Source organism: Papaver somniferum, chromosome 8, assembly GCF_003573695.1.
Source record: "Papaver somniferum cultivar HN1 chromosome 8, ASM357369v1, whole genome shotgun sequence".
NCBI classification, from domain to species: domain Eukaryota; kingdom Viridiplantae; phylum Streptophyta; class Magnoliopsida; order Ranunculales; family Papaveraceae; genus Papaver; species Papaver somniferum.
In genome coordinates, this window is record NC_039365.1 from 23381450 (window position 1) to 23401542 (window position 20093).

Here is a 20093-nt window from a genome sequence, read left to right on the forward strand (position 1 = left end):
AGTTTTGTGGAATCACAAAGAATGAGACGAAGATCTTTGTGATTACTTTTTTATATCTTACCTATCGGAGATAAATCTCGAGCAAATCTTAGAGAAGATAGTACTGAATACTATAGAACAAGTAAGATCATAACACGCAACTACAGAGAAAATAGTTGGGTCTGGCTTCAGAATCCCAATGAAGTCTTCAAGTCGTAAACCTATAATGGTTTTAGGAAAAGCCTAGGTTAAAGGAGAATCGACTCTAGTACACAACTAGTATCACACAGAAGTGTGGGGATTAGGTTTTCCAGTTGCTAGAGTTCTCCGTTATATAGTCTTTCAAATCATGGTTTGCGTTCTAAGTTAGCTTAGTAACAAAGAAAAACAGTATTCACCGTTAGATGAAAACCTGATTTAAGATTTAAGATAAGTTCTCTTAAAACCAAAGCAATGTCTCTCCACCATTAGATGGTATTAGCTTGTTACACATAAATGAAATATACCTTCATTTAGATATGAGTAACCGTACCTAAACGTGTATATTGAGTTCGCTCTACAATAGTTAACCGAAGTTAGCCATATGAACAATTTTGTATTAGCCACATTCATCTAACATTTCTAGATCAAATGATAATCAAATGAATCTAATTGTGTTACTCATGGAGTTGTTCAATTTTTTATATTCTCATAGAAGTATACAAGACACAACTGAAGAAAAATCGGATTTGATTCAAGAGAATCAATTCGTGAACATTTAGCTACGGTTTGCAAAGATTGCATTCCTTTATATATAAATGTATTTGTTCATGAGCATGAAATCATACTTAACCGATTTTAGAACTGAACCAACTAAGTTTGCAAACGCGTACGCAGACTTAAGTTCCGTACTTTGGTCTTGTTCGACAGTTCGTAAACAGGTACGCATACTATCGTCCCGGACCTCAACTCAGGTAAAACTGTTCGCATACTTGTATGCAAACTTGGTTCCCGGACTTTAACAGTTAAAACCATTCGCATACTGGTATGCAAACTTGGTTTCCGGACCTGAATCATATCACAACAGTTTGCATAATGGTTTGCATACTGTGCTATATCTAGACAATGGTTGATTGTTCTAAACTCCTATTTCAATCATTGAAACATCCTTAGAAGACGTCAATATCTATCTCATACAAACTATTAGGTTATAAGTAATTTTCAAGTGATCGAATGATCAACACGAAACATTCCGAGTCGACATCAAATGACTGTCTCACACAAATCATGTAAGATGTTTCAAGGCAATTTTCACATGATCATCTTTTGACTTATTACTTAGTTTCCAACAAATAAATTGTTTCCAACTAAACTCGTCAGGAATAATGATGAATGTAGCTAAAGCAAAAAGCTTTCCAACACATATTTCTAGATATAGATATACGAGGTAAAAGTATATAGCTATACGACTTAGTCTCATGAGGAGATATAATAGAATAAAATTCCGAGTGATAGATAAGTTTTAGTCTCCACATACCTTTTGTTGATGAAGTTCCTCCAAGATCCCTTTAGTAGATCTTCGTCTTTAATCGATGAACGCCATGAAGTTTAAAGCTCAACTACACATTCTAATTTAATCCGAGATATAGCTATAAGTAGACTAGAAATCAAGACTTATAGTTTTGATTACCTAAACTTGAAAAACAATCTTGAGATAGCAACACTTGCGAGTTTGATTGAGCAGTGCTCTAACAATCATATCTACCAAATTCTTAAGAACCTTCCCGGAGCTTAAATCCCGCGATCATACCGATGATGAAGCTTGAGAATGAAAATTGGATCATGTTTAATTCTAAGTTTTAGTTATCTAGTTTTAAGTTATTTCAATCCATGTAATTTTAAGTTATTTTAATCTATGAAATGAAACTCGGTTCACGTAATATTATTGGTTCAAATTAGCTAATTTTAAATATTTAATTCCAAATCTATAAATTTTGTTTTGAATTTTTTAAGTTGTATTTTTTAATTTCAATTTATAAAAAAAATATGAACAAAAAAACAGACAATTCATTTTTGTGATGTGAGAAGAGTGTAATTAAAGTAAATTGAAGATTACGCCATTTAAAATAGCGCTCAACGCTATTCACAATAGCGCAAACCGAAATTTATTTAAACAGCGTTGAACGCTATTCGGATAGGCGCTTAACGCTATTTTGATTGGCGCTCAACGCTATTTACAATAGTGAAAAATACTATAACCACCCTACTATATGGGTTCAACATATAGAAGTCTCATTAAATGGATCATTCATTGTCAACTCCATACTTTAGGAAGATGATATTGGTAGGCCCAAAAAAGGGTTATTTGGTTTTTGGTACTCAGGTTTTGACCATAACCTGAGTTTGGTCTAACATTTATCCAGCCTTTTCGTTTGGTCTAAAGACCAACGTTGACCTACATTGACCACGTTAAACTTTGACTTCTGTTAAGTAATTAAAACTAGACTTAACCAAGTCAACGTTGGTATTTAGACCAAACACAAAGGCTGGACAAATGTTAGACCAAACTCAGTGTTCGGTCAAAACCTGAGTACCAAAAACCAAATAACCCCCCAAAAATTCAAATTTTCTTCAGATCTGGCCCATAATTAATTATTATGAATTTTAATAATACCAAGAATACCCTTTAGTATTTATACAATAGGAATATCAGAAGATACTTTCATTTTCAGATTTTCTCTCTCTCTCTCTTCTCCAGACGATTTTTCTTCTGCAGATATGGTTTCTCGTCAAATTCTTCATTTCCAGATCTGAAACAAGATTTCTCTCCCAAAATCAAGTTCACACACATAACAATATCGTCAACAATTATTGTTCTTGCGATTTCAGTGCATATCGGTGAAAAAAAGTGAATGAAAATCGTCAACAACAACTAGAAATGAAGATTTAATCATCAAATCATGATGACAAAGATAAGTTCGATATATCTTCATATTTTCATTCGATTTAAACTTCTAATTTGTTTATTTACAAATGGAAATCAAAATAAAAAAAAAAAAATTGTTTACTGTTGAAAACCTAATCGATATGATTTCATCTAGAAATCTTTATTCAAAACATGATCATAACATAGATCTATAGTTATTTCATCTTGATCTCTCTTTTGAGATTGGCATTTTCAAAAAAAAAAACTATCTACAAATTTTCTAGAGTTTCGAATTGAAAGTCGATTTAATTTTTAATCTATATTTCCGATACAAAATCTAAGTTTATTTATGAACTCAGAGCATCTTAATCTTCGTTACCCATCAAATGATAGCGGAGATGAAAACAACACGATTTTTCTTAAATCAATCGATTCATTTATTTTGAACCTAGGCATGTTTTTGTTTGTCATTGTTATTGTTGATGTTGTTTTTGTTGTTGTTTCAAGTTCGATTTATTGTTTTTTACATTTCAATTTGATTTTTATAGGGTTGATTAATGGTGTTGGTTATAATTTTGATGGGGAGGTTGAATAATAAGTATATAAAATTGAAGGCGAATATGAAAAGAAAGAGGATGAACCATGTTTAGTTTCTGTTGCTGGTGTTGGCGGTCGTCACAGGTAATTAGTTGATCTCAAGAACTGAATCATGTATCTAATTTAGAGTTTACGTAAATTTTAATTTGGGATAAATCAAGTAAGTTGGTTATTAAGATTGATTGTAACTTTTAATTTGGAATAATATGACTTAATACAGACTTTATTAAGATGATTGCATTTTCTTATGGATCTGTTTTTTTACATATGAATTGCAGAGTGTTGTAACTTTGGAAAGCTAAATGGATGTGTAGCTACTAGTTACACATGAAAATTAGATGTGTAACTTCTAATTACACAATCTAAATGGATGTGTAGATAGTAGTTACACATGCTAACTGGATGTGTAGCTTATAGATACACATTCTAATTGGATAGGATAAAAAGTCTATGTTTATATTTTTGCAAGCTCTTATGGAATGGGATATCATGCAGATTGGATGACACTATTATAACTTGTAGTTTATCATATTTGTGTTATTGTAACTTTTAAGTTGTGGTGTTTTCATAATTGATAAATTGAAGAGATGGTGAGAAGAAAGAGGATGAACCATTTTAAGTTTCTGTTGCTGGTTCTAATGGTGGTGGTGGTCGTTACAGTAATTAGATGGTTCCAATTATTGATTTTGCTAGGTTCTTTTATGGATTTAATGATTTATTTTATTTTGGGTTCTAATTTTTTATGAACTGCTTTATTTATTTTTGTGCATTTTGTTTGATGTTTTGATTTTATTGTTATGCAAGTGGCTATAGATTAACCAACATGAGACACGCTTGAATCGCAAAGGAATTTGATTGCTCAACTATTCTATTCTCCTGAGAAATTGGAGAACTCTGATTTATCCTCATCACCAGTCTCATATATGTTGACATATATGAAAGAAAGTAGAGCAGAGAAACAGAAGTCAGGCAATGAAGATGATTATAGATGCCATGCTGCCAATTCTTTTAGTCTTGAGGTAAAATTCTTTTGTTGTTTATCACTGGCTGTGTCTGAGTCATTTGTTTATGGTTAGTTACTACATTTCTGATGTCATGCTACCAATATTTAGGTTACTCTTCCAATATTAGGTTGGGAGTAGGACTTACACTAGAAGAAAGAAAAACTCAGGAAGAAACCCTTATAAAATACCTTGATATGACATGTGTAACTGTTGATTACACATGCATATTCGCATGTGTAACTCCCAATTACACATTTCATATGCATGTCTAACTCCAAATTACACATGCATTTTTATGTGTACTAGCTGATTATATATGAGATTGTTTAATGCATGATAGGATATTGATGTATAGAAGTTCCTGGATCAAGACCTATGTGGTAGTGCACTGGAGCAATTCAGATGTGAAGTAAGCTCTTTCAGGTATTGATCTCTCTTACAATTTTTCTTCATCATCGTTTTTGTTTGATAAGTTTCACAGTGATTGTTCTATATGCATAGTTAGGTGATTGCTTACGAGTTAGGTTAAGAAATTACAGTCTTAGACATTTCTTTGCATTATAAAAACATGCATTCATCCGCACATTAGTTTAGATTTATCCAAACTTAATTTTGTTTAATTATAAATACTGAGGTCTTTGAACCATGTTAGTTTGATGCTCAGATGGAATTTTTGTTAGAGATGCACAATTAGACTTAGTAATTGCTGAGTACATAGGTCATATGTATGTGTAACTCCTAGTTACACTTTCTATATGCATGTGTAACTTCTCCTTACACTAGATAAATGCATGTGTAACTTCTAGTTACACAAGTTAGATGCTTGTGTAACTCCTTGTTACACATGCTAAACTGAAAAAACCTTATAACCAAAAAATTACACATGCTAGGTATGCTACTCATATGCATGTGTAACTTTCAATTACACTAGATAGATACATGTGTAATTCCAAGTTACACTAGACAAATGCATGTGTAACTCCTAATTACACATGCTAAGATAAGTTATCATGTGCCTTTTATGTCATCTTTGTTCTATAATTTTGTTTTGCAATTATTCTATAATTTTTTTTCTTTATTTTTTGTTCATCCAACCTAATTCCATGGATGTTTATTCTTGTTGCAGATGTGCAAATATATTGGAATCGAGAAAGACAAAAAAGGAAGGAAACATTTCTATTATAGGATATAATGGATTATTTCTAGGATTTCGCTTTCCATATCTCGTGTTTTAATTCGTTTATTGTGTTCAAACAACCAATTACTATGATTGTAGTAATTGATGAACGGACAAATTATTGTAAATGAAAATTAGTGTAATACATGTATTTTATGATGAATAACTTGTAGATAACCTTACATATAGCATGTTTATTAAAAAGCTACACATGCATATTGATGTGTAACTTGTAGATACACATACCATATGCATGTGTAACTTCTGCGTACACATGTGTAACTACAGAGTACACATCTATGTACAAGTGTAACTTTGCATTACACATTTTATATGAATGTGTAACTTCTGGATACACGTGTCATATGCATGTGTAAGTTCTGTGTATATATCCATATGTTGGTGGTGGGCGGTGGTGGTTTGGCGGTGGTTGGCGGAGGTGGCTGGCGGTGGTGGTCGGAGGTGGCTGTGGTGGTCGGAGGTGGTTAGAACATCATCAAATAATATTTTAATCCCTCTGTCCCACTATTAAGTGACCTATTTACTTTAGATTTTTTTCCACTATTAAGTGAGCTACATCACTAAACAAGGAGATATTTCTAAAATTATCCTTTTAATTGATTATAAGAAATATAAGAAATATGCATAATTTGATAGGCATGTTTATATTCGTTACGCAGGTGTTTTAAAATGCTTTTCAATGGTATGAAGTTTGCGAACATCCGTGGTGTAGCTTGAGAGATAAATCATTTCAAAATTTCACTAATTATTATACATAAGGGTATAATTGTAAAAAATGCTTAAATATACTCTTTTCCCTTACTTTACTTAAAAATTGAGCAAACTTGAACTAGGTCACCTAATAGTGGGATGGAGGGAGTAATAATTTTGGGCCCAAATTTAAATTTTATTTAATTATGGGCTTGACAAGATGCATAAGAGTATCAAGGTCTTTTAATATTTCGGGACCTAAATTTAAACTTATTTTAATTAAGGGCCTCATATTATGGGTTACCCACGGGTGAGATCTTATCTTAAAAACCCCTTTACAATAGGGAAAAAAACGGTTTAGTCCAAAAACGCATCAAAAAGTACGGATTAGGACATCCCGAGTTAACTAGGTACATTTTAGTCCAAAAGTTATTTAAAATATGGAAAATACACAAATAACCTTTCTGATTTACAATTTAGTCCAATATATACAGTTTAGTCCAAAATGACTCATGATGATGTCACAATTTTAAATAACATAATAATAATTAAAAAACAATTTATCTTTCGAACAACTCATCCAAAATTCGCAAACTTTATATATTTGGAAATCTCTTTCCGAGACCTGCAAAAAGAATACTCATATGACTATATAAGTTTCATTTTTAAAATTTTTTAGTTTACGTTGGTGTACAACTATGTACACATCTGTAAAAATCCAGAAAATCATGCCTACTAACAAAATAATCGACATATATATATATATATATATATATATATATATATATATATATATGTATAACTATGTCCATACTAACAAAACAAAAAAAAAACATGAATATTTTATGGATGATCTTTAGAACATGAGGTTGCTAGTAAAGCTTTCATAAGGAACATAGATGTGTCAAATAAAATGCAAAATTACCATAATAGTATCAAATGTAGGGAGGAAATCGGCTCTGTAACTTGTAACTTGTAAGAAGGACAGTCTTTCATGATAAAAAGTGCAAGTACAAGGGAATCGTGAAATCACATCAAATACACTTATTCAAGGACATAGGTTTCCAACTTCAGGGATATGCAGTTATTTTTTTGTTTGCTCTGCAAGAACACCACAATGGAACGTGACAGAGTTGGAAGACACAACCAAAGATAATTTATAAGAAAACTTGTTTGGTCGACGTCACTGTACAAGAAAATGTATACTTCCTTGTGAAGTGATTGAACAATAAAAGACTGCATGAAAGTTGAAAACAATACAAATAACCCCATGAGCTTTTGCTAAGAAAGAAACAAGAAAAATCAATCGACGATAAAATGGTCAATTTAGAGACAATCATAATACTTGTTTATCCTTGGAGTGTTTTTCCTTGTCAGCAGCTCCACCATTTACTTTTTGCCCACTCTAATCTTGCTAGTCTCCTCTTTCTCACGAATGAGCTTCTCTTTCCTCTTCAAAGAAACAACCTCTTGATATGCTACTTTAATTCTATCACTGTAAAATGAAATAGAAGAGTGGGTTAGTGAGAATATTCATATTGTAACAAGGTACATAACGACCACCAGGTGTGCAACTATGTACACATTAAGAATCTATATGTGTACAATTATGTATACATTAAGAAAAAACGGGTGTACAACTATGTACACATTAAAAATCAACATGCGTACATAGTTGTACACATGTAACCAAAACAGATATACCCAAATGATAGGATCATTTCTATGTTTCCCTCAACCATCAATCAAAAAGCAACCTAGAACATAATATCGTAACAACAAATAATACCAACCAACTGGGTTACAGGGATAACCTTATTCCAAGTTCCCCTGCCCCTAGACTAGCAAGGAAATGAGTAAAAGCATATTATCTTTGTAACCCAGAAATTTCATAGTTGTCTTGATTGGAATGAAATAAGTCATATACAGGAGCACACATGTTTATAAATAGATAGGACACAAAATGAAGTGACCACTCAAAATTGAGATTAAGTACTCTGAGTTACCCGTTTAATTTGATCATAACTAGCCAGTTTAGCATCATTTATAATGGCATTTCGACTACATCAGGACCAATTCCAGTCCAAGGAGCTTTAATTCCTCCCTAAATATTGGGATCAAATTTAGTAAAAGCGAATACACAGATAAAAAGATAGAAGACATAAAGTAATATCTTGAAACATAACCTGGTTAACGCTCGAAAATAACGTCTTGCTCCAAAGTAACACTCCACATGTGTACTAGTTTGTACACCCTAGTTATTTATGCAAGTATAAGCTTACGGAGTCATTATTTTCATAAGTATACTAGTTAGTACGCGGTAGTTATATATGAAAGCAAAACCTCATGAAGTCATTATTTTTCACAAGTGTACTAGTTTGTATACCCTAGTTATTTATGCAATAATAAGCTTAAGGAGTCACTATTTTCGCATGTGTACTAGTTTGTACACTCTAGTCTTGCATAAATAAGCTTATGGAGTCATAAATTTCACATGTGTACTAGTTTGTACACCCTAGTTATTAATGCAAGCATAAGCTTGTGGAGTCATATTTTCACATGTGTACTAGTTTCTACACACCTATAAAACATGCATGAAGTCGTTAATTCAGACCTACTTTTTCCATGGAAAATACATTGGTGCACAAGCATGTACACACCTACAAATATGCATGAAATCAAGTATTCATACACATAAACAGGCTACTTATCATAGGAAATGGCCTGATGCACCAGTTTGTACACCAGGCTACTTCGTACCCATTAACATGCTACTTCTCATACAAAAATTACTTGAAATTTTCAGGCCACGACAAACGATAGAGAAAAAGTAGTATATTTATAGGGTACCTGTTGGTTCTTAGAACTGCATTCTACATATGCTAATACACCAATCTTTTTCTTCAGTTCCCCACCCTGAAATAATTTTTAAGGACCAATCAGTCAACATTGAATTACCGATGCATTCTTGACTAACTCGTTAATTAACGAAAGGATAATAAACACTATACATCTAGAATGTTAGATATAGTGCTACTGCAAAAAATGAAGGCTGGAGCTATTCATTTTTTTTTCTGAGCCTCATTGGATATGGACTTTCTTCTTGATAGGAAATCTTATAGTAAGTAGAAAACAAATTTTAAGGTGAGGACTGTTTTTGCTTCAAAAATAGTCCTCACCTTATTCCCATGCGCAGACTCCTTTGTTCAAGTCATGCAAGTTAGTTCCGAAATCCACTTATAATACCTTCATTAGCCAGGCATCTCACAACCTGATAGTAGAATTAGATATGAGAATCAGAACATTCTAGGGTAAAATCTAACTAGTATATGGTTTCAACTTGTCAAAATTCAGGCATGATAACCCCCCTAAACACCAGTACGCTATCTTTACTTTAGTAGGGTCAATGATTCCAGCTGCCATCAAATTTTCCTAACACCAGTACGTTATGTTTATCTTAGAAGGGTCAATAATTCCAGTTGCCATCAAATTCTCCTATTTACCAGTTGCAGCGTTGTACCCAAACTTGAAATTTTGGAGAGTACCTGAAGTAGAAATATAACAGCCAGTCAGCAGATGGAATACCAAGAACTATTGTGCTGGCAGAAGCAACTATACATGTACATGTGATCACCTCACCAAAAATTATCGAAGGACAGTAAGACATACCTGGTCCCAATTTTATTATACTAATTTGGACTCACAATAGTCAACATCATGGAAATGACATTACGAATTTCAACAATTCTTAAAAATGATCTATCAGATGTATAAAGACGACAAGCTACAATGGTTCAGCAAAACTAACAAAAAAGTGGACTACAATATTATACCGAAAGTTTATTTTTAACACCGAGATGTATGTGCAGAAGTGATTGGTACTGGGTGGGATTCAAAACCAAATGCATATATTTATCATTTGTAATCGTGAAGACATAAAATTAAGAAGTCCTTTAGTTGCAGGGAATTCTTACAAAAACATAGATGATAGCGAAAAATTGCAATAGTCCATTATCTTCCAAGGTATGCATCAACAAGAAAATCTCCAAGTAATGGTGTAGCATAACAAGTTCCAGACCAATTCGAGACATTATTGACGACTACAATATTATGTTGGTAAGTTGAACTTTAAGATGGGTTACTAGATTTGTACCCATTTCATAATATGTCAATTTCTCAAAACATTTATTTCCTGTTCGAATTTCAAAATTAGAAAAACCAGTAAAACTCATGGTTTAGTGGCGATAAATTTAAATCGGATACAACAAAGACGAGTGACTACCTAAGATAAACGGGCAAGCCTTCCAGGTTCTTGTTTTTGTCTTGTCAGCTGGGTTATTATGATAGTCTACTGTACCATCTTGACTACAGAAATCTTCTTCTGACATAACTACTTCTACTTTCCTTTGTTTTGCCATGACTTGAGCTGTAGTAGTACCACAACTTGTTTTTGCAGTACTCTATTTTTTCTTGGATTCCACCTACAATATCATCACCATTTTAACTCATAAAATATTTTGAACAGTAAAACCTAAAATCTGAGTAAGCTAAACTTAATTTCTAAGTAGCATTTTATTTCACTACACCAGAATAGATGTTTCAGTTTATATTAAGATTTAAACCTAGAACACAACTTGAATTCTTCAAGGAAGATCAACATTTCATTAAAACCTATATTCAATTCATAACTAAACCTAAATTCAGTTCACAAGACAATCTAATACAGTTGACATAACTAAAAATTAACAATCAAATTTATACACAAATATTGGCACATTACGAATTTAATCTTAAATTTAGTACAAACACCTGCAAGGAAGAAAAGTATTGGAACACAGTTTTCTCCCAAATAATCAAAAAAAACAAAATGAAACCAGAAAATCTAGTGACACTGCAATATTGGTCTTGAATTAAAGATACAAAACTAAAAAAAATCAAGTAATTTTTGATTGGATCTACAACAATCGATCAAGAACAAAATGAGGTCAAGTATTCAGATTTTTGAAAACTGCAAAAAAAAATATGAAATTGATAAATTAACCTATCGAATTAAATGATAATAATAGATTAATTTAAACTAACCTTCCATTAGCTGATGAAATCTTCAATTTGGCTTGCTCAATTGATTCTCCTCAACTTCTTTTTTTTTTTTTGAATTCGTCTTCATGAACTGATACTTTTAATGAGGATAATTTAGGTTATTCAATTTGACATCCACTGAACCTACTATTTGCTTGATTCTCAGATTTATTTGGAGCAAGATTTGGCTGCAGGATTCAAGAGCTGTTTCGACACAATTTTTTTTTGAAAAGTAGAAACTGAACTGCAAGAAACATATGATATGGGTATTTTTACCATCAATGAAATTCGTTTTGGATTAAATCGTTGAAGAAAGGACTGACTCGTTCTGAATATGGTGAATTTGGACCTCCTAGTACTAGGCTTGAGGGGACATGACTAGACTGTCTAAAGCCCAAATAATTTGGGATTAAATGTTAATTTCTACTTTACAATAACGCATAGGGAACACTAATCTAAACAACGCTGAACACTATTGTGATTAGCGCTTGAGTTTCGCTTTTCTGATTAACGTTCAACGCTATAATGATAGGCGCTTTGTGTCTTCTAGCGCTATTCTGAATAGCGTTTTACGTTAATCTGATTAACGCTTCAATGGATTCCACGGACCATCCCACGAAATCATGGTACATGGCTTGGATTTTCTGTGGAAGACCCCAACTTGAAAACCATTAGATTTGACATTCCACGATTTTTCCATAATTGGAATAGGTTGTATTCCACCGGAGGACTTGTTCTTATAAATACTATCCTAAATTTATAATAACGGGTATTACCCAAATTGATTTTGGACGGTCTCTATATAGGGACTCAAGATTCATTTTGGAAAGTCCCCAAATGGGACTCAATATTTTTAATGGGCTTAACACCCAAAGTTAACGGGCTTTAGTGACAAGATTATACTTCTATCTGAAGCCTCCCCTAGTTAGGGGTGAGCATTTGGCCCGTAATCTGCGGATTTAATCGGGACCAACTGTTTATTTGCGGATGGATGTCCGGACCGTTCGTTAATGGGTAGGATGCGGATGAAATTTTTGAAATTCAACGGATTACGGATCGGGCACGGATGCAACTTTGAAAATCCGTTGGACATCCATATCCGTTAAATTAAGTGCATTTATATAGTTCTAAAAAATACTATGGATCATTTAGGAATTCTTAAGGTGTTTCCTTGTATTGTACATGGAATTTTCATCTTCCTATACATATATAGGATATGTAGGTTCTATGAAGAGTCATTTGTGTTTGCTTTATTTTCTTTATTATAAATTTCAACTAAAAGAAATCCATTGGATTATCCATATCCAATCCGTCCATCCGCATATCCATTAGATGCAAATCCGTTGGATGTGGATTGGATGCGAATGCCAAATTTGAAATCCGTAATATATTGGATTGGATGCGGATGGGATGAAAACCGGTCCATACTGGCCCATGCTCACCCCTACCCCTAGTGCAATATCTGTATGAAAACCTTGTGCAGACAGCAGTGTTTTAGACATGGCTTGCGAAATTTTAAAGCATTTTAGCAGTTTTATCCCCTTCACCATCAAGTCTAAACATGGAGAGGAAATCATTTAGCATAAGCATCACTACGAGGAGAATTTTTTTGATGGGGGCGTTTTTTGAAGGGATATGGGGGACAAATAATATGTTGACACGTGTCTTCAATTTTAAAAAATACCAATACGAATAAAGAAAACAAATTTTCTCTCTAAAAATACACTTTTTTTATATTTTTGAAAACATAATTTATTAATATCAAAGACACGTGTCAACATATCATTTGTCCCGCATGTCCCTTCAAAACACGCCCCATCAAAAAAAAAATTCTCCACTACGACCGCCTAAAGAATGGGGTTTTACACTTTACATCACTTCACAGTAATCATCACGCAAACAAGAGTGTTTTTTTTAGCTTTGATTGTTTATTGTTCCAGTATACAATGAAAGCAGGAGTAGGTGTGTGTAACTTCTGATTACCAAGAAGAACCGATTCAGTGCAGACATCCCTCTCCCTGTTTCTCTGTAAGTTTTAACTTGTAACCTCTCTGTCTCTCCACTATCCTTTCGTGTGTTGCGACTAACCTCTTTCGCTCTCTAGTAACAGCTAGTTCTCTTTTGCTTAATTAGTTCAATTCCATGCGGAGGAATACATGTTGAACATGTATGGATTCTAGGACATTTGGAAGAATTTGGGGCTTGGAGAATCCTACAAAGTTGGACTGTGCTGTGTCAACCGAATATGCTAACAAGACCTGGCCGTTTAAATTTGGAGCTTGTAGAGAATATATGGCCCAAGCAGGCGCTCATTGTTATGGGAGACAAAAAATGCTTTTAGTGCACAAGCTCAAGGTTAAGAAACTAGAGTGAAATCATCCACCAAACGAAGTTAGAAATTTCGATTCTATGCTTAATGATCTCATTATCAAATTTCAATTCGAATGCCGGAGTGCTGCACTTGACATCCCTCTATAATCTGATTATTACCCTTAGCCTTAGGTAACCAAATTTGGATATGAAGAGAGCATCGCCTGCCCTGTATCTCATTGAGATCATGTTATCTCAATGTACAAGTGGTGAATAGTTAATAAGATTCAATAGATGCTATTGAGCAAGAAAAAAGCATCCCAGGATTGACTATCCTGTAGTTTAATTTATTCAAAAATTTAGGTAATATTTACTCAATATTTTTACATTTTGGATCTCATTGTTACAGATTTGACTCTGAGATCTGTCTTCCTACACAAACTAGAGAGTAAATACATGATTAAACTAGCAGATTGAGTTCCTGAGCTTGTGATTAAATCTTCGATATCTTCAAAACCAAAACTGAAATTCAAAACTCAGCTAAAATGTCTTCTATTTGAGGTTAAATTTAGATTTTTGAGAGTAGAAATCATTATGCCAAATATATTTTGTTGTTGATGATCTTCCAAAATCATCTTCCATGATTTGGTTGTTGAGATGTATTTGTTGTCATCGCTTATGATCATAGATGCGGCGGCAGCTTTGGTGTTAGTTCTTTTAGAGATTAGGGTTTGTTTTTTAAGGAGGCACAGCTGAGCTTATAAAGGCAGCTGTAGTAGAGTTAACTCAATATCCGACGGCTGTGATATATGTTATGAAAGATAACTCCACCCAAAGAGGTCCTGCAATTGCGACGTGTTGTCTTTACATTCTATTTTACATTGGTATTGAACTCTGAAGGATGGTTCAAAAGAGAGAATAAATAAAAAAGAATGTGTTACAAAATGACTAGTGTATTGAGTTCGAAGTAGTATAAGATGCACGCTTAGCACTTTTTTTTAATTGTTTGCAATTCCTGGCCGTTTAACTTACAAAAAAATAAATTAGATCCTGGCCGTTTAAAGTGACCATGTTAGTCATTGATAACCGGATACCGGTTGATGGAGTCCGACCACGGCCCTCTGAGTAACTCATTTTGTATTGGCCTTAGGCATTCCCACACTGCAGAGTTGCATTTGAATCCACTGCCGATACCAACTTGCCAAACCTTGTCACCCTTCTTTACTCTTTCCTTAGCTTCCATGTAAGCTAGCACATACCACAAGGAAGAAGCAGACTGGTTTCCAAACCTCTTTAGCGTCATCAACGTTGGCTCCAACTCTCTTTCACCAAGATTCAAGCCCTTCCCAACCTCTAATACCACTGACTTTCCTGATGTCGGAATACAAAAATGTTGTATCACAGACATGAAATCTGGCACATAAGTGTGCTTATCATCTGCACGCGAGAATCTCTTTCGAAGCGTCCAAAGAACGTAACGTATCATCTCTTTGGTTGGTAAAATGACTCTACCCAAAACTTCAATGTTGGACCTAAGAGTATTACTGAAAGCTCCGAACGAGTCACGGTTAACGTTGAACCCGTTAAAACCTTTAGAATCCTCTTGGCGCATGGCAGCATAGAAACATTTATCGTCGAAGGCTCTTTGAGTTCTAACTAGCTTAAAGAGTTTGTATTTTGACGTGTTTTTGGATTCTTTTTTGTTGGTAAGCAGGACGGCCGAACTTCCCATTCGGAACATACAGTTTAATGGTAACTTGGATTTATCGTTACCCATGTACCAAGCAGAAGAGAGAATCTCTGCGCTGATAACAACTGCGTAGCAGCTTTTATGGACCTTTAACAGGTTTTGAGCAATATTAATACCGATGGCACCAGCACTGCACCCCATTCCAGAGATGTTAAAACTCTTAATATCACTTCTCATGGAGTATTTGTTGATGATGATTGAGGAAAGTGAAGGGGAAGGTGAGAAACTACTACAATTTAGAATGAGGATATCGATATCAAGAGGTGAAATTTGTGTTTTGGAAAGAAGGTCGTCGATGACAGGGAAGAGAAGCAATTGTGCTTCACTAATAGCGTCTTGATGCGAATCCTTTGGTGGTATATAATGTAAAGATGGTGGAACGCAAGTTTCTTCTCCTTGACCCGAAAATTTTATGCACTTTTCCATAAAATTGATGCTATCTTGGTTAAAGACTTCATACAAAGTAGCATGTTCAATGAAGCTTGATGTGGGCACTCTACAAGTATGTGGTGGCTTTAGACATGAAAAATCTACTAAATAGATGGGTTGAGAATTTGAACATGAATTGAAATTGTTGAGGTATTTGAAGATAAAAAATAGTACTAGGACAAGGATTGATGAAATGAAGAATAGATAAGAAATGGGTGTTCGTGCTTTGAATGCAAGATAACATTCTGTTGATATTACAATCAAAAGAGACAGAACGTTAAGAACATTATACAGGGTTTGAAGGAGTTGCTGTTTTACAAGTTTTGCACATGGATGAGCTTCCATCTTAGAGAATGAGATTATGACTACGGACTCTGACTACTTTATATAGTACTATGTTGAGTGCTCATATTCATAGTACCCAGCATAGAATTAATGAGGGTGCAACAGCAACATAATAAAATATGCATCAACCGAGGAAGATAATACAAGAAAAGAAGAGCACACCAAGTTTGACAAAAATATACGTGTTTTTCGTAATGAATTTGTCTAACCCAAGCATAATAATGCCACCTTGTATTGCGTCATATTTATGGGTATATGATTGAAGGGATGGATTTTTCATTAATAATTTATGCAACAAATAATGTTGTTTATCCTTAAGACAAGTAGATCTTGTTCACGATCTTGTGCTAAGTTGAGGACCAAAAACCTGATCTCTAAGTAAGCAAGACATCTCTGACTAAATTTTGGTGTCTTTGATCGCACAAAAACTTGAGACAAGAGAACTTTCAGAAAAAATAACGAGTATTTGATTCGAAAACAGTTGACTGTTCTTTTTGAACCAGTAAAATTAACCGTGATAAGGTGCAATCACATTTTGGTGCATGGTCGCTCCTCCTGTAGTTGGTTGTTTTATGCCATACCATTTCAGTGGGAAGGATGTTGGCTTTGTGCTACGTTGGTGCATGCATGCCTTATTTTGTTGCGATGTTAAAAAGAATAAATCTAGTCTAGGCTGGAATCTGGATTCCTAAAAATCTCTTTGGTGTGTTATTGGCAGTAGTTTCTCAATGTAAGTGCCTATGTGGTGACTGGTGCGAAAATAGAAATAAGAAATGCTACGGCATTTTAGGAATAAGTCATGTCAAATAATTGGAAGTCGTTTTTGTTTGTCTTTGGTGAGTTGATTGGAATAAGGTTTCGTACGCAGTGCTTTTTATTGTCACTGTGTTGCTTTAAAGGCCTTTGGGTTTCCCTCTTTCTTTTTTTTTTTTTTGTTTGGGTCCATTTCTTAATTTCCTTAACGCTCATTGATATAAAATTCCCATGTCCTATTTTACTATTATCCCAATCGTTTGAACCAGTAGGTGAAAGGTAAATGCCTATTTGTTTTGTAGGGGTTGCTTTACTCGACATGCTGGCTAACAGGCAGCTAACGAAGTAATCATAGGGAAGGACATCATGACCTAATTTCCTTGATTTGAATTGAATGTGAAAAGTTTTTTTTTCTTATAGAAAAACTTAGTCCAAGAAAAGCCTAATGCAAATAATGAAAAGTGATGCGGTACATCTCATAAGTGTAGCCTTCGGCTAAAGGTGTAGGTACACGAAATAGGTTCGCCACGTGACGGATATAAGGAGAAGAAATAGGGACAGAAAATTTCACTAAAAGATCCCAGTCAGAAACTTGTCAATTCAAATGTCAGAATTATTTCGTCGACGATCGCCCCTGCGAAGTACAAAGAGAGTGAGTGCGGAAACGAGGAAACTCGCACCAAGTGGAAGTACCCAACAAGATATCAAATACGAAGTCATAAGGGACGAAGTAAGATTACTTGGCTGAAAAGACAATCCACGAGATAGATAAATTATGGAGCAAGAAAGAGACAGGTATCCCGACAAGCCCATGTGAAGTAAGCGAAAGAAGGGGAAAAACTTTATGGAAAACGGCCTGGGCGAAATGTAAAGCATTACTGCGAGAACGCGACGAGATAAAATGAGTTGTGTTCCATTAGAGTTAGATGGACTATAAATAGAGGTCCTTGGGCAATGTATAGGGGGGGGGGGATTTTTGGAGAGTGGGAGAGTTTAACCTAGGGGAGAGATTAGGGTTTCCTTGTATTCTAGAACTTGTATCTTTTTTACTTTGAATGATTCATCAATAAGAATTTTCGGTGTTACTTTACTTAAGATGTCTTAGATCTTGGTTACTATTACTTTGGGTGCGCTACTGGGCTTCCAGTAGTTACATATTGGCGTCCAGAAACAAGGAACTTAGATTGGGGATTCATCCTCATCTAAGGAGTGGAGAGAAGCTAGAATTTTAGGAGTAATAGATCCTGGCAAGACATCTTAGCTAAAGTTGTAAGAGTAAGAGATTTTAGCAAACATACCTTTTTAAGATTAGGTTTTAGAGAAAAACCAATATTGAAATTAGGGAAAATCGATGACTAGAACACCAGATCTGGCGGCACACATGATAGCGAAGAGGAGAAGCAAACGATGGGAGTCCAAAAGGGGAGGAAGAATGGAAAGAGGAGGAACATCTGCTGCAGGAGAAAGACAGGGCGTGAACCAGCGGCGGACTTAGAAGGCTAACGAAGATAATTTTAGAGAGGGATCTGTACACACTTCCGACATGGAAACCGTCGCAGGAGAGGAGATGACTCGTGAGGAAATTGAGGAGAATATTGGTGAAGAAGACATGACGTTGGAACAGCCAAGGGAGACACTCCTCCTTGAGAGGGAACGAGACAAGGATCTAACAGAGCAACATGCCAGATTTACGAGACAAAACGCCAGGTTGGTGTTGCAGAATCAATAGCTGAACGAGGAAGCGACAGACGAAGCCACGGATTCAGAGGTGGACACGATATCATCAGGAGAAAAGAAGTTACGATGGGGAAGATACACCCGTGAGGATGACGTAGGAGAGCGAAGAAGAGAAAGCAGCGAAGAAAGAGGGTTGAAAAGAGCATTGGAAATATCAAACTGGGGATATCAAAGGCGGAGGTACGAAGAAGGAAGGAGGCGCGATGAAAATGAGAGGATAAGAGAAGATGAAAGACATTGAGAATTCAACCGGACGGATGAGGAAGAAAGGAGACGTGGGGAAGGAAGGCTCAGTGTGATGAGAGGAGACCGCTGGGAAAGAAACGAAGGGAACCTGAACCAAGACGTCTTAAATAAGCTGCGAGATATGCGAGCATTGATAAGCAATTCGCGAAGAGGAATCAGGGTGCAGCTGGCGGAGGCAATATAAGAGGCCGATAAATCTCCATTTACCTATGAGATAATGCATGCGGACATCTCAGAGAAATGCGTGTTACCAACTCTACCAAGCATATTCAGTAGATCTGAGAGTGTTGTGAAACACTTGAAGAAATACACCCTTTCGCTGATGCAATGGGGACGAAATGATGCGGTACTCTGTAGATACTTTCCCGCGAGCTTGGCCGGGGAATCATTGTCCTGGTTTGATGGGCTCCCAGAGATCGATTTCGTCGTTCAAAGACTTACAGAAGATATTACTAACCACCTATATAACTAACAACATACTGAGGCCAGGAATTGAGACTCTATTCAATTTAAGAAGGAGACCCACAGAAAGCCTGCGAGGATTGGTGACGAGGTGGAGAACGGTATGCAGCGATCTTGCAGGGAGAGTTGATGAGAAAAATTCCATCCTAGCTTTCGTGAACGCTTTAATCCCAACTGACCTGTTGTACAATCAAATATTCATTATCCGAAAATCTTTGACGACGAATAAATTAAGAGAGTACCAAGAGGAGTACATAGCCTTAGAAGAAAAGCAGAGGCAAGTTAGCGAAGTGGCACCGATGCCAGCGAAAGAAGGAAATTCAAGGCTATTACCAAGGACAATGCATGTCGTGGAGAATGATTCGAAACATGAAAAGGGAGAGCCTTCAACTCCAGTCTCAGCGAAGCTTGTTGTTATATCTAGTGGCGATCAAGAATGAATCGATCAACAAAGGTATGAGGAGTCAAGAAGAAGGAATTATGAGCCACGAAGTTACAATGCAGGGTATCAACAAAGGAATAATCAAGGGCCTAGATTTGGAGAGCGGAGACCAAATGCACCAGATTTCGAGGATTTGATATGGGAGGCAATAGTATTAACAGAAGAGA

The 20093-nt window shown here is 35.2% G+C and overlaps 1 protein-coding gene across 1 annotated transcript; it reads right to left on the reverse strand.

Moving 5' to 3' along the window:
* Window positions 1-14777: 14777 nt before the first annotated feature.
* Window positions 14778-16286, reverse strand: LOC113305272 (3-ketoacyl-CoA synthase 6-like). The gene has a single exon (XM_026554344.1). The coding sequence runs from the start codon at window positions 16284-16286 to the stop codon at window positions 14835-14837; it is 1452 nt and encodes a 483-aa protein (XP_026410129.1). The 3' UTR covers window positions 14778-14834.
* Between the last annotated feature and the right edge of the window lie 3807 nt (window positions 16287-20093).